The 19,020-nt window shown below is 36.0% G+C and overlaps 1 protein-coding gene across 3 annotated transcripts in view; it reads right to left on the bottom strand.

The window, feature by feature from the left end:
* Positions 1 to 622: 622 nt before the first annotated feature.
* The window catches only part of LOC141560048 (putative small intestine urate exporter), a 33,153-nt gene continuing 14,755 nt past the window's right edge, over positions 623 to 19,020 (bottom strand). For all 3 annotated transcript variants that reach the window (XM_074297684.1, XM_074297686.1, XM_074297685.1), the window contains exons 4-12: positions 18,602 to 18,835; positions 18,425 to 18,512; positions 18,029 to 18,115; positions 16,154 to 16,272; positions 11,761 to 11,922; positions 9,724 to 9,856; positions 9,366 to 9,507; positions 2,889 to 2,979; positions 623 to 1,459 (exon numbers count right to left, since the gene is read on the bottom strand). In XM_074297684.1, the coding sequence (XP_074153785.1) occupies positions 1,325 to 1,459; positions 2,889 to 2,979; positions 9,366 to 9,507; positions 9,724 to 9,856; positions 11,761 to 11,922; positions 16,154 to 16,272; positions 18,029 to 18,115; positions 18,425 to 18,512; positions 18,602 to 18,835 (1,191 nt within the window). In that variant the 3' untranslated portion in view covers positions 623 to 1,324. The remainder of the gene's footprint in view (positions 1,460 to 2,888; positions 2,980 to 9,365; positions 9,508 to 9,723; positions 9,857 to 11,760; positions 11,923 to 16,153; positions 16,273 to 18,028; positions 18,116 to 18,424; positions 18,513 to 18,601; positions 18,836 to 19,020) is intronic.

The following is a 19,020-nucleotide window of genomic DNA, read 5'->3' as shown; positions in this document are numbered from 1 at the left end:
AGTATACCCCAAATAAAGGTCACAAAGAGTGTGACAAGACTGAAATGAGATGAATACTCTGAGCATAATCAGTTTATTAATCATGATTTGTATAACTGTTCACAAAATGAGTCAGATTGACTATTGTGGTAAATCACCCCAATGAGAAAAGAGAGAATTTCTTTATTGACACATGGGAAAAGAAGGGGATCTGGTTGGTTGAGAAAGAATATAATTATCTATGGTAATACAAATGTGTTGATTTTCAGGGACCTCTCTAACAATTAAAGAATGTTAAGTATTTTATGGGATTCACCTGCCTATTGTTATACTCACTAAAGCTCACTACCATTGGCCTTGCTGTCCAAATGGAGGAAATCAAATCTCATCTAATTACAGGTAAGAATAAAGACATCTTCTGGGAGATGGCACCAGGTTAAGCTGGTTGAGTTTTTAAACAGCAACAGATGTTCCAGGGGCTAATAGTCAGAGTGATAAAACATTCCCTTTTAATTGTACCTTTAAAGTGACTCAGAAAGAAAACTGTGTTCCTGAGCCTAACTCAGAGACAGAGAAATATGATTTGAGCAATTATACGAAATGAGGCAGTAAGATAAAATAACTCAATCACAGTATAGAATTATAATATGAAACAGAATAATTTTAATTTCTTCAATACAAGATACTTTATTGGTATGTTTTTGGGATGTCTTCTAGTGCTGGGGAAGGGACCAGTGAAAGATTCATGCCACTTGAACTGAATCTTGAAGAAAATCTAAGATTCTAAGAGTCAGAGCTGAAGAGGAAATGCATTTCAAGTATGAAAACCAGTGAGTTTTCATGGAGACTGGAGATGGAGAAAGTTATATGTGCAGAATAATGAGAAGGCAGGCCAGCAGAATATGAGAAGGGGGATTAAAATATAAGAAGATCACAAAGGTAGGAAATGGCCAGGCTGCGAAAGGCTTCAAATGTCAAAGAGTTTGTTTTTGATTTTAGAGACAATTGGAAGATAGTGGAATTTGTTGATTAGAAGGGAGTGACATGAGTAGACCTGTACTTTAGGAACATCATTTTGTCAGCTGTGTGGAAGATTCATCATAGTAAGGAAGAAATGTGGCATGGAGACCCAAAAGGAAATTACCATAGACTAAGCCATAAGTGATAAGGACCTAAACTAAGGTGGTAGCTAAGTGAGTGGAAATGGGGAGACATTCACAAGAAATGAGGATATTAAGAAGACAAGCTTGTCATTCACATATGTTGGCTAAGAGTTGAGAAGTTGGAAATAACAGTGAAAATCGCTAAGGATACTTTTGACATTCAGTTCATTACCAATGGGTACTCAGAAGTGGGTAATTCTCTCCTCTTTGGCCCAGTCTTGGATGTCTGCCTGGCCAAAGATGAGGTAGAAAACCATTCCTAAGAAATTAATAGCAGATGATAGAAAGAAAACATTCTTCCAGCCTGTTGCAGCATCCTGTGAGTGCAAAAATTGTCAGTTTAAGGTGGAATATTGGTCTATAAATTGTTCTACTTTCCTCAATCTTAACATAAGTTAGAAGACACGTGAAATTCTTAAGGTCAGAGAAAACCTTCTATGGGATTATCATTTTTGGTCTTGATTAAAGGGCCTTTTCTTGAGTTGGTGGCAGTTAAATGAAGAATCAAAACATCATAAAGCAAAGGGCTCAAGAAATATTGACATAGAGTAAATAGAGTCTTGGACTTGGGGTCAGGAAATGTGATATGAATATTAACTCTGATACATGTTTGGGACCATGGATCACCTATTTGGTCAGAACCTCCATTTCTTTATATGTAAAGATAGGACATTATAGCCTTGAATAGCTCTTTTCATAGGCTGGCTGTGAGGAGGGTGATCTGTAAATTTTAATGCTTCACTTTAGAAGCAGTGATGAAACACTGACTTCAGAGAGGAGTCTGGTGTTCAGGCGTCAGTTCTGCCTCATACTAGGGGCTAGGGCCCTGGTCAAATCATTTAATTTCTTAGGGACTCAGACAACAACTCTAAGACTACATTTGCCAAATGTTCTCACAGTAAGTTTTCTATAGCGATGACATTACATGTATGTTTACACACACACACACACACACACACACACACACACTAAAAATGACTTGTCATTCTTATTGAAGAATTTTAATGTAAACTCTTGGGATTCCTAGAAAGAGACTTCAACCACTGATATTGCTGCAGCTGAGTGTGAGAGTAGGATGGGGGAGTGGCACTGGAAAAAGATGATGGCTCCTGGTCTTCTTACTTTCTTCCACGTTGTCTATCCTATTCTTTCTCCATTTGCTTAAATCTGCTTCTCTCCATTTGACTTCCTTCCTCCTGGATTTGTTTGTACCTAGTTGCCTAGTAAGATTCCTGATGCTTTTGCCTTTAATATGAGGTAAAAACTCAAGGAAAAAGCAGTCATAGGATTGTGCTTATTGTTACCTAGTGATTACTGTCTGTGTCGATTAAAACAGGGAGATATAGGCTCTGACAGCAGAGAGTTGCTTCCCAGGGAATGTTTGACCCCTTTTTCTCTCTCTACTGAAATATAATCTGGATCCCTGGTGTAAGGAATTATTTCCTGTCTTTCCTAATCCTGGGACTCTCCCTGAGGATTTTCCCCTAAACTGTGCCTTTCTCTCCTTAATCCCAGATCAAAGCTTGGGAGCGGGAAGGGCTAGCGTTTGCTTACTATTTGTGTAATCACTTAAACTCTTTGAGCCTGTTTCTTTCTATTTTAATAAGAGAGTTAGAATAGCTAATCTCTAAGGTCCCTTCCTGCTCTGAATTCTATAATCCTTTGGATCAATTTTGACTTCTGACTATGTGTATTTCCTTACAGTGTTTATTTCATATAGATCCCCTTTAAGTGTAGATGCTTTACCTGTTTAATGAAGAGACCAGTAACAATGGGAGAAATGAGCGCTGAAATCAATGTTGAAACAGTTTCCAGTCCCATGAGAAAGCCAGTATATCTGTAGGAAAAAAAGATTTTTAATTCAAATGAACACTGATTTTCTTCCTTTCTCTCTCCATTCCTCCTTCTCTCTCTCTCTCTCTCTCTCTCTCTCTCTCTCTCTCTCTCTCTCTCTCTCTCTCTCTCTCTCTCTCTCTCTCTCTCTCTCTCTCTCTTTCTTCCCCTCCTTTTCCCTTCCTTCCTTTCTTCCTTCCTTCCTCTCTTTTTTTTTCTTTGTTCCTTCTTTCCATATGTTATATATTTTTTCAGTTCTAGGGAACAGCATATCAAAGTTGGAAAGGACCTGACAAGTAACATTTGAACAAGAGTCCCCTAATTTTACCTATATTATCTTAGACAACTTTCCTGCGTCTCAATTTGCTTATCTGTTAAATGAGGGGTTTGAATGAAGTGGATTCTGAGGTCCCTCCCAGTTTTTGATATATGATTTGATTAATATCCCTGACAAGGAGTTATCCAAGCTTCTTTAGAAGCTCACCTATGAAGGAGTATGAACTTCTGAGGCAGGAGCTTTTGCCCATTTTTGGATAGCTTTAATCTCTTATACATGTATTAGTGGATTGGATAAAATTAATTTCTTAAAAAGTCTCCCTATTTTTGCCCTCCTTCCCCGCCTCCATTTTTGTGACCAGAGCTAGTCTTTGTGATTATGAGAAGCTAGCTGACCAGAGAGATACTAAGGAGTTGCTCATAGCAACATTAAAAGAGATAACCATACCATAAAACAACAGAGAATAAATGTACAAACCATGTAAAAAGCAAAGCATTAGGAGAAAGGAGAAAGATGCTGTTCCAAATTAGAGATCCCAGAAAGCTTCATGGAAAAAGTGACGTTTGATATGGGTGCTAAAGAATGGGTAAGAATTCAACAAGTAACAAGGAGATGGAAGGTTAGTTTAGTCACAGGTAACAGTTAAGTAGAGGTAGAAAGGCTGGAAAGTACAGAACATGCACCAGAGCAAAGAATGATCCCATTTTACTAGAGCATTGAAAAGTATGATCTATGAAAGAATGCTGAAAATATAAGTGTTATGAAAAGTATTACATATTTTAAAAAGATGAATATTTGCTATTTCTCTTTTCCCCTTAAAGTCAATTTGTATTACTTCATACAAACTTTGGCTTTCTTCTTTGAGTTCATGTCATCCTCCAGTAGAATGAAAATGCCTGGAGTTCAAGAATTTTCATTTTTGTCTTAGAAATGTACCTTGAATGCACTAGGTGCTTAAGAAGTATTTTTTTTATCTAAATGAGATTTTCTTTGGTTAACAGTAGAGAGTCACTGAAGTTTTGGTTTTTTTCCTTAGAATAATCTTACCAGGTCTGTGCCTCTTGGCAACTTCTCTGCATTTTTTCTCCTCCTTCCCTTCTTTTATTCTTTTAAATCCTAATTTTTGTGGCCAAAGAGAGCTAGTCTTTTGACCCAGATAAACCATGGTAGATGTGTTTGCTGTGGCTGATCTTTGAAAGAACATTAAGAGAAGCTACAAGTGTTTTTCCATTTATTAAAAAAGGGAAGAAAATGAGGTCAGCAAGTTATAGGCCAGTCAGTTTGATTCTAATTCCTGATCTAAATCTTGAATGCATTATTAAGGAGATTAATGATGAGCATTAGAGAAAAGAAAGTAGTCCAACAGAGAGCTGACATGATCTCCAACAGAACAAGTTGTGCCAGACTGATCTCATTTCTCTTTTTGACTGGATTATTAGACATGTAGATCAGGGAAATACTATATATAAAAGCATTTTACAAAATCTTGCATGCTAATCTTGTAGAAAAGATAGTGAAACCTGCACTACATGCTAAAACAGATGAATTTGAAACTGGTTGAATGATCAGATAAAAAGAATAATTAATGGTTGGACATTAACTTGTCAAGATGTCTTTGATGGCAGACCTAAGAGATCTGTGCCTGGTTATGTCTCATACCTAGCATCTTTATCAAATTTATAGATAATTAAAATTAATTAATAAAATTAATTAATAAAAATTAATAAAAAATAAAATTAAAATAAAAAGTGAGAATCTGGATATTAGAATTAGGATATTAAGAAAACAATCCTAAAAGATGGTATTATTGGGCCAAATATAATATGATAAAACTTAAAAGGGATAAATGTAAAGTCTTATGTTTTCACAATTTCACATGAACCAGAGGAAGCAAATTTGGATAAAAGTTTGTCTGAAAAAGATGTGTTGATTTTTGTGATTCACAGTCTCCATATATCAGCATTGTGCTATTAGGCAGTTAAGTGGCAGAGTGGATAGTGTGGACTTAGAATCAAGAAGATCTGTACTGAAGGGGCCCCAGACACTTACTAATTGTATGGTGTTGGGCAAATCACCTAAACTTTTTCTGCTTTAGTTTTCTCTTCTGTAGATGGGAATAGCACCTATCTCCCAAAGCTGTCATAAGGATAAAGTGAAATAATATTTGTAAAGTGTTTTATAAACCTTAGAGGGATATCTACATGCTGTCATCATCATCAAACAATCTTGAAAGCCAATATGACTGATAATTATGTTTTGTTTGATATCATACCTACAAATGATAGAGCTTCAATGTGAATTCACTTAGTCTAAATGGTTCTGATGACCATAAACACATTATCAGTGACACTGTTCACTCTCCTGACTTACTCTGATTTTGTGGCAAGCAGTTAATCACAACCTTTAATTGAATTGAATAAGACTCCCAAGTCTACTTCCTCAATTTTTGGTTTGGAAATTCATTCCACCAAGGTCTGGAATTGATAAATGACTTGGAGAATTTCTTACCACATATGTAATGATCATCTATACTCAACCAACTTTATTTTTAAGGTATAAAATTTTCTTACTTAGACCTTCACATCCCCCAAAAAAAACATATTCCAACTGAGATCTTTGTTATAATAGACATTTCTCTCTCCCTTGAGCTGATTGAGTTTCTTTGTATCTTTATGGCCAAACTCTGGCTGTGTATTGCCATATATTGCAGGTGTTTGTTTTTCCCTCTTCTTTTTGCCTTCTTCCTGCATCACATAATAATAAAGCTCATGCTTGAACTATCTGAGTACCAATTTCCTGTAAATCACCAAATCTGATTTTATTTTATTTATTTTAACCTGATCTGTGAGGCCAAATATAAGAATGACTTTACCCTGCATTAAAAGAGATGAGGCAGGCAAAAATGAAATCCAACTATATTTTTTCCCTGTCCATAATGTCACAATTAGTAGATAGAAAATACAAAATAATGTATGGAAGTCAATGTAATGAAAGAAGTAAGGGGGCTCAACACAGTTATACTCGGTAAACTAATTGTAATATTTGAGCAAGGGGGCAGCTAGGTGGTGCAGTGGATAGAGCGCCAGCCTTGAATTCACGAGGACCGGAGTTCAAATCTGGTCTCAGACACTTAACATTTCCTAGCTGTGTGACCCTGGGCAAGTCACTTAACCCCAGCCTCAGGGGGGGGGGGGGGAAGTAATACTTGAACAAGCCTGGATTTTTGAAGGCCATGCTAGGAGAGTGGTTTGCCTTGTTCTGTTATGCTGGAAAATCTCTGGGTAAAGTCCTGGTAACAGATGGAGTCTGCTTTCTGAATAGCCTATCTAAATATCAAGAGGCTCCTTTTATCGAGCTATTTCCATGGGGATGGTTTTTTGACCACAGCAATCAACAACGCAAATAAAACTATGAAATAATCCTCATTTTTGTGTAGGCATTTTTGGTTTCTATAATGACAGGGACAGTGAACAGAAAAAGGAATTAGGAGCTAAGAATCATACCATTTGTACACCACCTATGAAGGCTAAGGCCTTTAGTGCTCTACATGTAAGAATCTTGTCCACTAATCAATCAGCTAGGTGTACTGCTGGAGGAATTGTATGAGTCACACACACATATAGAATACATATATATGTACACATATCAGTATTTGAGTGTAAAGGGCTAAAACTCTTGAGTTAGTGCATTGAGGGCAGACAATCACTAATTACTGATTGGACAATACTCTGTAAGAATATGCTTGGAAAATGGCCCTTCCCACTATCCTGTGCTGGCCCAATCATTTAGTGTATACAGAGAAGTGGGGGGGGAGACTAGGGGGAGGAGTGAGACTAGCCAGAGTCACTTCTGGGGGGGAGGCAAGGAGGTGAGGTCACAGAGATGCTACACATCCATTCTCTTCACTTATACAGCTAAAGACCAAGAATAAAGACCAAAGGCTTTTGCTTATCCTGACTCCGGCTGATTCTTAGGTATCCAGGGTGCTAATGTGGTCATCACACTTGAGGACTTTAATGCAAAGATGGGATCAGGAGAGAAGTGTTAAAAATACATTGACAAATACTGATGAAGAAAATGCAATGGCAGAAACCAAAGACTTTTTGATAGCAAAGAAACATCATGCCCATGTATTATGAATATTGTCTTCAAAATAGTGCATTTCAACAAGCATTTTTGTATTTTGAATTGATGTGAAGCTACACACTATCATTCTCTTTGAATTCCTTCTACAGGAGTTTTCTAATTACCTCAATGCTATCGTTTTCCCTCTGAGAATATCTCTAATGTGTCCTGTAGGCACATTATATGTAATAGTTGTTTTCAGTATTATCTCCAACAACAATTTGTTTTGCTATTTTGCTCAACCCTTACTACTGTGCCTGGAACATATTAGGGCCTTAATAAATGTTTGTTGATTTGTTTCCTTATTCTGTTGCTGCTCATACTTTGGAAAATCCCAATGCTGGATTATCCTCACAATCATTTCACTACCCAGTGGACCTTTCTTCCTAATTGACTGTCACACACATTCACTCCCTCTTCTTCCCCTTTTTATTCCTCAAAATCTCTTTACAACATTGTCTTCTCATTTGTTCCCATATATGTTAATGATCCAGATCTTCTTAGAAATACCAACCCCTCTACTTATGACCTTGATCCTCTCTCTCCCATTTCCTCTGGGAGCTATGTCTTTTTTTTTTTTTCCCCCTGAGGCTGGGGTTAAGTGACTTGCCCAGGGTCACACAGCTAGGAAGTGTCTGAGACCAGATTTGAACTCGGGTCCTCCTGAATTCAGGGCTGGTGCTCTATCCATTGTGCCACCTCGCTGCCCCCTGGGAGCTATGTCTAATCATCAGTCCTGCCTTCTCTATTGGCACTTCCCTTCTTCATAGAAACATACTTAGGTTCTCTTTTTCCCCCATCTTTAAAAATCTTTCCTTGCTATTCCCTCAAACTTTTTCTTGTTTCTCTTTCTTTCATACCAAAATATCTGGAAAGGTTCAACTGAACTCATTTCCCTCTTTTTTCTTACTTCTCACCCTCATTTAAACTAATTACAGGCTGCTCTCCAGTCCCACAGCTAATGACCAAAAGTATTTTCAAAGTTATCAACAATTTCCCAACTGCAGATCTAGGGGATTTTAGTGTGTGCTTAACCTTAACTTGGTTTCTCTGTCACTTTTGGACATTGTCGACCACTTTCTATTCCCAGTTATTGCCACCTTTTACCACTGCAATGCTATTATTCTTTAATTCTCCTTTATGGCCATTCCCTCTTAGACTTTTTTCCTTTTTTCTTTCTGTTCCCTGTCTTGAAAGACCAGTCCTTATGGGTTTAGTTTTCTTTCAGCATTTTATTCTTGAACCCTCCACTCCTCAATAGCTAAATTTCCCCACTGAATTTGGTAGATGTGAACAATCTGTTCTTCCCTGTGAAAGCTTTGAATTCTTCTCTCCTAAAATCTAGGGTTTATAACTAATTGCCCAAATTTATTTTGTCTTTCTAATATAAGATCTGAAGGAGCAGTCACTTTTAACTCCAAGGGTCACTTCAATTACATTCCAATATTCCATTCCAGTATGGAAGCAGATATTCCATATTGGTTAGAATCAAATCCAGAATAGAATTTCCTATAATTCTTTCCTCTACATTTTAAAGGAAGAAATTATTGTTTTTATGACCCAAGAAATACTTTGGCAAAAGGAAGAACTGCAGCAGATCTCAGTTCTCATATCTATGAAATGAGGGAGTTGAATTAGATTGAACTTCTAATGTTTCATAACTAAATTTATGATCTTATGATTTTATTATTCCCATATGAGTGTCCTGCAAGCCCTTGAACCCTCTTCCAGGCTGTCTCCAAGACAGAATTCATGGAATATCCACAAAATCTTATTCCTCTTCCAAACATCCCTGTTTTTATAAACATACAATCACACTTCCAGGTTTGGACACTAATGCCCTCCTACACACCCCCAGCTGCCATATTTTATTGAGTTTCTCCTCCTCTTTCCCAAGAATAGTCAGTGTTGGAGTTGCAATGTGCATTCAGCTTCTTTCCACTATTCCATATTTTCTGAGAAACAAGAGAGAAGGCAGAGCATCTTACCTGGGAGCAATATCTAGGGGACCAATGATGAATCCAGAGTAACACAGGCCACTCATTGACATAGCCAGTATCAAAAAGATTAGAGTAATAATGTCTCCAAGGTATGGCATTGCTAAGATGAATAAAGAAGGGGGAAGCATTCCTATAGAGCAAAGACACACACAAAAGACATATGTTTTCTTCTCCATTAGAAGATAAATGTTGAGGACAGAGATCAACTTTTTGCTTATTTTTGTATCTTGAGTTCAAGGTGCTTTGCACATAATGAATTCTAGATAAATGATTGTTGACACAACACATTCTTGAAATAAAAGCAAGTAATCGCTTGAAATAATGTAATATATTATACTGTCCTTACCCAAGAATGTGAAGAGTTTCCTAACTCTGATGACTTTGAGAACCTTCTTGGACAGAAGAAAATCAGCTATATGACTTCCTACAGTCATAGTAATCCAGGAAGTAATAAGAGGCAGTGCACTCAGAAACCCATTCTATGGAGAAAAAATTGTGCAGAATTGAGCAAAGTGGATATGTGTTTTATTCATTCATTCATTCTTTGCAGCAAACTGCACTGTTTTCTAAACTGATCATAGAGACAAAGCTGCTGGGCAAATGTAGCAGACAAATTTTGTCATTGTTTCATCCAGCCTCCATGTCAAGTGTCCATGTTTGCTCTGGTACCACTCCTCTCATGCACTGAAAGTGCAGGCTTATCTCTCTTTGCCTCAAGTTTATAGACTTAAGACCAGAAGGAACATTAGCATATGTCTAATTCAACTCCCTATTTTTATAGTTGTAAAAACTAAGGCCTAGAGGGACTGAGCCAATGTCACATAGGTAATTGTTCATCTATCATTTTCATTGAATCAATGATATCACCATTTATGGATAAAATAGTGGATGATGGGAGATGTCTTGACTTGACAAGCTAATTTAAAATGGTTTATTCAATTTTGGTCCTAAAGTAGATTTAAGTAAGGCAGAGTTGCAAAGTCATCGATCTCATTGTCTTTTCCAGAGTCATCCAAGTCCCATGGCAGGACAAAAGTCAAGGTGGTTGGCAATGGCCTGGGAAATAGTTGATGACCTTGATGTCTTTGATGTCTGACCAAGCTCAGAGTGTTTCAAAATACCAAAGTTTTCAGTTGCCTTCCTACTGTTGGAACAAATTGTTCTCATCAGCCTGTGCCTTTGAGGGATGTCTTCATGTTCTTGGGGTAGACATCCCCCTAACTGGGAAATGGGTTTGAGGTTTGTCAGTTACCTTCAACCTGGTTTAGTCCTTTTTCCTTGATTTTATCAGCATTTGATGGTAAACCACTTGCCCCTGGATGCTCTCTCCTCTTTGTTTTTTTTTTTTTTCTTTCACTTTTAGAACTGTTCTTTTTCAGCTTAATTTATTCACTTTATAGCAAACCTTATAACTATAACTGTAGACTTTGGCCTGGACTCTCTTCTCTTTTCTACTCAGTCATCTGGTGACTTCACTAGTTCTCATGAATTTAATTATCATCTTTGTACCAACAATTTCAAGATTTATACATTCAACTTCTCTCTCTCTTTCTCTTTGTCTCTGTTTCTCTGCCCCCCCCCCTCTCTCTGTCTCTCTCCCACTCTCACTCTCACTTTCCCTCCCTTCCTCCTTCTCTCCTTCTCTCTCCCCATACATCTTAAACTACCTGTTGGACATGTCTAATTTAGGCATCTAAAATTCAACACATCCAAAACAATACTCAGTTTCTTTCCCCATAAAACTATCCCTCTCCTGAAATTCCGCATTTCTGTTTAGGGTACCACTATCATCTCAGTGACCCAGATTGGCAATTTCACATATATAGGTATCTGTCCAATGCGATCATTTCTACTCCCTGCTGTGTTTTGCTTCCTATTTACTTCTTCCTACTTATTGTGGCCACTACCATAGTTCAGACTCTAATTTTCTTTCTCCTGGGCTACTGTCATAAAAACAAAAATCTGGAAAACCTGACATTTTTGTCCCTGGAACTAGCACCCTGTATCCTCTGGGTGTTTTACTGTTTCTTAGAAATAGTCAATCTACCATCTGTACCTTTACAGTGGCCGTCTCCCTCATCTCTGCAACATGCTCTTCTTTACCTCAACTCTGCCTCTTAGAATCCCTTGTTTTGAAGGCAAACCTCTGCTTATGTGATATTTTCTGCATAAAGCCACTCTGAATCTTCCATCTACTACTCCCCTTCTTCATAATTTCCCATGTATTTATTTTGAATTTATTTTGTATATTCTTATTTATAAGTTGTCTTTTATTTTTGTCTTTAAATCCTCAGTTCCTAACCAGTATTTGGACATTGTAAGTGCTTGCATGAGTGAAAACTCCACTAGAAAAATAAACAATAGGTAGGAATTATGAACTCACCTTTTTGAAGTTTAAATCAAACATATTATCCAATAGTGTTGGCAGTGATGTTGTTAAATTGCTAACTAACCAGAATCGACAAATGGTAGGGACTATAATGGCCCAAAATGGCAATGCCTTGATTATAGCTTTGAAGGGCAAAGACCAACTAGGAGAATTGACCTAGAAAGAAAAAAAAAAAACAAACTATCAATACTTTGGTTAGACTGTCACAAACATTTCTGTTTAAAAAGAATGCTTTGTTACCTTTCCTCTCTCTTTCCCTTTTCACGAACATCACTGTACATTCCTAACATGACTTATCAGGCTTCGTTGACACCTTCTTTGTAGCACAGAAGAGAAAAGCAAAGCACCCATTTGTAGCCTTTACCATTTATTATTCATTTGTTTTTTAATCCAATTTTATCATTAAAGCTTTGGAATTGAAATTGGTCTTTGTACTAATTCTAGTTCCAATATATTTCTGTATTGTTGACATTATCATGACCAGTGTGTACATTGGTCCCTGTGCTTTGTTTGCTTTGCATCAGGTGATAACAAGTCTTCCTATGTTAGAATTTTGCATAGTTTCAAATACTTATGAGAATAAAATATTCCACTTTGTTCAGTTTTATAATTATTTATCCATTCCCCAATAGACAAACAATTTTGTTTTTAGGCTTTTTGTTATCATAAAAAAAAAAGTGGTGCTGTGAATATTTCACTATTTGAAATTTTTCTTCTGACTTTAACATCTTTGGAGTATATGCCCAGATGTAGTAATACTAGTTCAGCAGTTATGGATATTTTCATCACTTTTCTCATGTAATTTCAATTTATTTTTTCAGAATAGTTGTGCCAATTCAGAACTCAACTAATACATGGTGCATTCTGTAGCTCTCTTTTTAAATTCTTTTGGACATGTACTATGAAGTAAAAATCCTTCAAATTGTGTTGATTTGCATTTCTCTTATTGTTACAGATTTAAAGCATTTTTCTTATAGCTTTTGATCCCTAGATTCATTCATTGAAAAGGGGTAAGAAGTGATAGAGAGCAAAAATAATTTTAAAAGTCGACATTTATATTGAAATTTTTCATATGCTGAAACTTTGAAAAATATTGTAGTACCTCAGTCATATAGTTGACTTAGGACAAATTCTCAAAACTTTGAATTCAGTGTATTTAAGTCCAGAGCTTTCTAGGGTTTCCTTGTTAGTTTTGTTATTGGTACTTTATATCTTACCTGAGATAACCTTGGAGGTTAGTAGTGTTACATTGCAATTTTAATTCCCTGATATCGATCATGTTTACTTTACTTTTCTCTTAATTTATATTTCAAATTTTCCATGAAGCTCTGGTCTTTTCATAAGAAATACTTGGTGTTGTTCAGTCGTGCAATTGTGTCCAATTCTTTGTGATCCCATGGATCATAGCACCCCAGGCCTTTTGATCCTTCATTCTCTCCCAAAGTCTGTTCAGGTTCATGTTTGCTGCTTTCTTGACACTATTTATCCATTCTGTCCTCTGCTGTTATGGTCTAGATCTCTTGTGCTTAAAACTAGGATTCTTACAAGGTGTTAAGTCAGTGGAATTGATAAGAAAATGGTTATCTAGTTTAGCATGGTGATTAATAGGTCTCTAAATTCAGTATGACTGATTTAATCTTCCCACAAATAATGGTTTCCTAGTGCTATAATGATTGGTTTGTACTCAGTATAGAGCATATAAGCTGGGACAAACTGAGCCAGGAGCAGAGCCAGATTCATTCATCTTTATCTCACACCACCATGGTGGCTGGCCTCCTTGCACTTCCCCCACTGAGACCAAGACTGGTCTAAAAGGCTCTCCAGAAAGCTGGCCCAGGCCCCAGGCAAGGAAACTAAATTGTAAGGAGATAATAAAGGATTTGCACTTTAACATCTGGTTATTCTTGTGGTAATTACTCTGCTGAAAAGAAGGCTGCCCCAGAGACCTCCAGAACACCAAGCAGAACACTATACTTTGACATTCTTCTTTCCTTCTCCCTTCAACCATTCCCAGCATCAGAGTCCTTTCCAATGAGTTCTAACCCTAACCCTAACCCTAAATGTGGCCAAAGTTTAAATACTTTTTTTTTTGAACTTCAGTATTTGACCTATAAGTGAATTGATTGAGCTAATTTCTTTAAATATTAACTGATTTGATCACCCTCTAGGATTATATTCACTTTTGCTGGGCACCTTTTTTGGGTAGTAAGCCTATATCTTTTGCCTTCTGTTAAATAGTTTCCCAAGTTTTCTGCTTTTTTTCAATAGTACTAAATGTTGTGTTATTCTGATTGTAGCTTCTTAGAACTTGCATTCTTTCTTTGTTTCATTTTGCAATATCTTTTCTTTGACTTGGATGCCATAGATTTGGGGGCAGATGTTCCCAGGAGTTTTCATTTTGGAACTGCATTCAGAAGGTGATCATGTTTCCATATTTCTTCATGTTTCCACTTTGCTCTTTAGTTTTAAGCAATATGGGCAATTTTCTTTGAGAGAAATGCTTAGTCTCTAACATTAATGAGCAATTAACAAATTAGGATTAATTTTTTTTTTCTTTTCTATTACCTCAATCAGAAAATACCTTCCTGTAGGTTATTCAGCTAGTTTCTGAAAGAGATTACTGGATAGATGTGATTATTCAAATGCTCAGAGAATATATTTTTTGATCTTGAATGGAACCCCATCCAATTAAAAGACAGAATTGAGTCTAGGTGAGATCTTGATCTTACTATATATGTCTCTGCCCTTAGAACTTCCCATTAGAATTTTTTAAATGAAGGAAAGTGTGCTAGAACCTGGGTGTGAGGAGGCATACATAAAATTAAAAAAAAAAAAACAACAAAAAGTGTTACAGTATTTTATTTTGTTGATGTACTTTGAACATAATAGGTGCCTAATAAATGTTTGATAAATTGAATATAAAACATTTTAATTCCCACTTCTTTCCTCCTTTAAAAAAAATGAAAAACTGACTAACTTTGTTGCTCTTGATAATAATTGTGTATTGTCTACAAAAATATTTTGCATTGTGTATGTATACACACACACACACACACACACACACACACACACATATATATATATATATATATATATATATATACATCTATATATATGCATTTTCTAATGCGAAATTTCTACTCCAAAAGTTCCATGGGATTGCCTTGGATCACTGAACTACTGAGAAGAACTAAGTCTTTCATAGTTGATCATCCCACAAGCTTGCTGTTACTGAGTATAGTATATTCCTGGTTCTGTTTTTTTTTTTTTTTTTTGCTTAGCATCAGTTTGTGTAAATCTTTCCAGATTTTTCTAAAATCATTTTGTTTATCATTTTTCATAAAAAATAATATTCTATTATGTTCATATATCATAACTTGTTCAGCCATTCCCCAATTGATGGGAATCTACTTATTTTCCAAACTTTTGCCACCACAAAAAGATCTGCTACCTGTGAGTCCTTTCCCCTTCTTTATGATTTCCTTGGGCCACAGACCCAATAGTAGCATTGCTGGATCAAAGGATTTGCACAGTTTCATAGCCTTTTGGGCATAATTCCAAATTGCTCTCCAGAATGGTTGAATCATTTCACAACTTCACCAACAATGCATCAGTGTCCCAGTTTTCCCCCACACCTTACAACATTTATCATTTTTTCCTGTCATCTTAGCTAATCTGAGAGATATGTAGTGTTACCTCAGAGTTGTTATAATTTGTATTTCTCTAATGGATAGTGATTTAGAACATTTGTTCATATGACTATTGATGGCTTTCATTTCATCATCTGAAAATTATATCATATCCTTTGACCATTTAACAATTGAGAAATGACTTGTATTCCTATACATTTGACACAGTTCTTTATGTATTTTAGAAAAGAGGCCTTTATCAGAAACACTGACTATAAATCCCCCTCACCCCCAGCTTTATACTTACCTTTTAATCTTCTTTGTGTTAGTTTTGTTTGTGCAAAACCTTTTAAATTTAATGTAATCAAAGAGAACAATAATGCTCTCTAGTTCCTCTTTGGTCATAAATTCCTACCTTCTTCAAAGATCTGTAGGTAAACTATCCCTTGTTCTTCTAATTTGTTTATGGTATCACTCTTTATGCCCAAATCATCCTATTTTGACCTTATTTGATATGGGATATGAGATTTAGGTCTATGCCAAGTTTCTGACATATTATTTTCCAGCTTTCCCAGCAATTTTTGTGCAATAGTGAGTTCTTATCCCAGAAGCAGAAATTTTGGGGCTTATCAAATACTGGATTGCTATAGTCATCAGTTATTGTGCCATGTGTATCTAACCTGTTCTACTGATCTACCACTCTATTTCTTAGCCAGATCTAAAAAAAAAATTATACAATGACTTTTTTCATAACAAACCTGTTCAACCATTGAAGAAATGATGTATCCTTTTTCATTATCGCTTATGAATGGGTGATTTAAAGGATCATCATAAACTAGAGAAAACCAGAGAATACAGAAAACACAGCCAATGCCTCCTAGAAAGAAAAGGACTGAATTAATACTTTTAGATTTATATTTTGTTTGATATGACTCTGTCACCTTCATTTGTAAAAGCCATTAAGCAATGAATTCTATTTATTTTTTGTGAGCCAATATTCCCCTTTTACTTTTTCATCTTATCCCAAATCACTCATCTTTCCAATTTAACAACATTATTCTTGACTTGTCTAATTCTCTAAATTTGTTTCTAGAAGCACCTCCAAATTGGCATACTTTTATTGTAAAGTAAGTTATTAAGTATCACAGGTGGCTACAGAAATTACTACAGCCATATCTTTTTTACTATGTGAATTCTTCACACTTGCCCTAGAGGTGCAGCATAGATAGATCTGAGGATTGTTACCAGATTTAGAAACATTTAGAGACATCATTTGGTCATTTATTGGAGTTTACTGCATGTGACAGATCTTGAGCTTTCTGACTTAGGGGACTGAGGTTTCTTTTCTCCTAAATATTGCACCATTTAGATAGCCCCAGCTCCCATGTATGTGAGGCATGGTAAAACTTAGAGCAGTAACAAAATAATGGCATGTTATTTTCACTCTTTATAACAATCACATATACTTAGAAAAAATCAAAGACTACCCTGGGGTGCTCTAAAGTCTCAGCGAAGATGAGGTCCATAATTTATATAAGAACAAAATGGTATTATAGTTGCTTTATTTATTCTTCTTTGTACATTAAAATATTTGTTTCTTGATGATTGTTAAATTTACAATGAAAAGAAAATTTAAAAATCCATGGACTTGGACTTTAGTCAGAAAACCAGAGAATCTCAGAGGTTTGTTGAAGAAAACTCATCCCCTAAGAACTGATAATCTTGGGGTGATTTCACTGGAACAGAAATCATTGATATGCCCATTTTTCATCATCCAAACTTGAGAAAGACAGTCTATATTAGATACCTCAGCTGCTTTTCCTCTCACTCTCTTAACTCTTTAAAATCTAGCTTCTGTCTTCATTATTCAACTGAAGTTACTAAAAAAATCTATGGACAAATCTGATGACCTTTTTGAAAGATAAATCATATAATGAATAGAGCCATATTTGAACTGAGGAAGATAAGTCTTCCTGACTTCAGGCCTAGCACTTATCAACTGCATCCCATAGTTGCTTCCATCTTTTAGCACTATCAAAAATCCCACCTTCTACAGGAAAAGTCTAAATTCCTTTTCATTCTAGTGCCTTTCCCCTGAGATAATTTCTAATTTATTCCATCAATAATTTATTTTTGTTGTTTACCCACCCTCCCCATTAGATTGTGAGTGCCTTGACATCAAGGGTTTTCTTTTGCCTTTATATCTCAAGCATTTAGAACAGAGTGGGGCTTATAGTGGATGCTTAATAAACATTTATTGCGTAACTGACTGAATGCACATTTGCAAAATAAGTAAGTTAAAAATGCTTTCTACTCTTTTTGGAATACTATTTTTAGAACCAGCTGGGCTCTATTGGCCAGAATAAGAGATCCTAGTTATAGTGATTCAGCCATTAACTTACTATGTGACCTTGAAAAAATTATTTCAACTTTTGGGATATAATTTTCCTCATTGAATTAAAGGTTAGAATCAAATCTTTGTTATTTGTTTTCTAAATCAAATTAGTTTTTAACTTTTTATGTGTGATCTACTTGGGTATCATAAGGGACACATTTTTAGGAGATTGCAGTCTAAGAAGGACACAGATTTCCTAAAAAGTGGAAGCAGTTGGATTGGAGATGAAACTACATACCAAAGATGTAAAAGATACTTGGCCAGCCTGGGTACTCACAGAGGAATCCACCAATAAGGACACCAATGAAATTTCCCGTTGTGAAACCTGAGTTGAAGATACAGAGCAAGTTCAGTGTTTCAGCATCAAAAGTTAAAGTATAACTTTATATAAATGATTGGAATTGATTTTCACAATATTTCAGGTCACATAAGAGAGAGGAACCTATTGTATCTTCAGCATTTTAATTTTGTGCATGGGTTGGATTAGATAGCTAGTTCTTAAGCTCTATGATTCTCATTTATTTATGTTCCTATCTTGAAGAATTCTTATTCCAATAATATCAACATGCAAGTGGGAAAGATAAAGAGGGATAAAAAAAAAATTGTAGTGCAACTATTATGATTGAGTTCTTACCAGTAAGACTAATAGTACTTAGTTTTGTACGTTCCAGTGGTGGAGCCCATTTTGGCCAAAATGCAGGTGATGCACCAAGACCCACCCCCTGAAATCAAAACAACAAAAAAAATTAAACTGTGAATGAAATTGGGGCACAATCTATCCTACTCACTTGCTTTAAAGATGTGCTTGTACCTGCATCAAGCCTTGTACTATCTTTACGAAAACCAAGTAAGACAGTCCGTAGTCTGCTGCTAATGGTATCAAGAGGTTGAGAACTGAGCTGATAAGCAGTGATAACCCAGCTATTTTCTTTCCTCCAAGAACACCAGCAAAATACCCGCTTGGAATTGTAGTGATAAGCATACCAATGATGCTAACACTGAGGAGGAAACCCTGGATTTCTGGGCTCCACTCATATACTGGAATCTGCAAGATAGAGAAATAACTTTTTAAAATGGTTATCTTGTAGGAAAGCCAACTGTTCAGTTAGCATCTGTGGTTCTGTAATACTGGGATGTGTGTGTGTGTGTTTGTGTATGTGTGTGTGTGTGTGTGTGTGTGTGTGTGTTTGTGTATGTGTGTGTGTGTGTTTATGTGTGTGTGTGTGTTTA

The sequence above is a fragment of the Sminthopsis crassicaudata genome, chromosome 3 (genome assembly GCF_048593235.1).
Source record: "Sminthopsis crassicaudata isolate SCR6 chromosome 3, ASM4859323v1, whole genome shotgun sequence".
NCBI lineage: Eukaryota > Metazoa > Chordata > Mammalia > Dasyuromorphia > Dasyuridae > Sminthopsis > Sminthopsis crassicaudata.
Note: the sequence above shows the minus strand (reverse complement) of the source record. Positions and strands in the feature narration are given on the sequence as shown.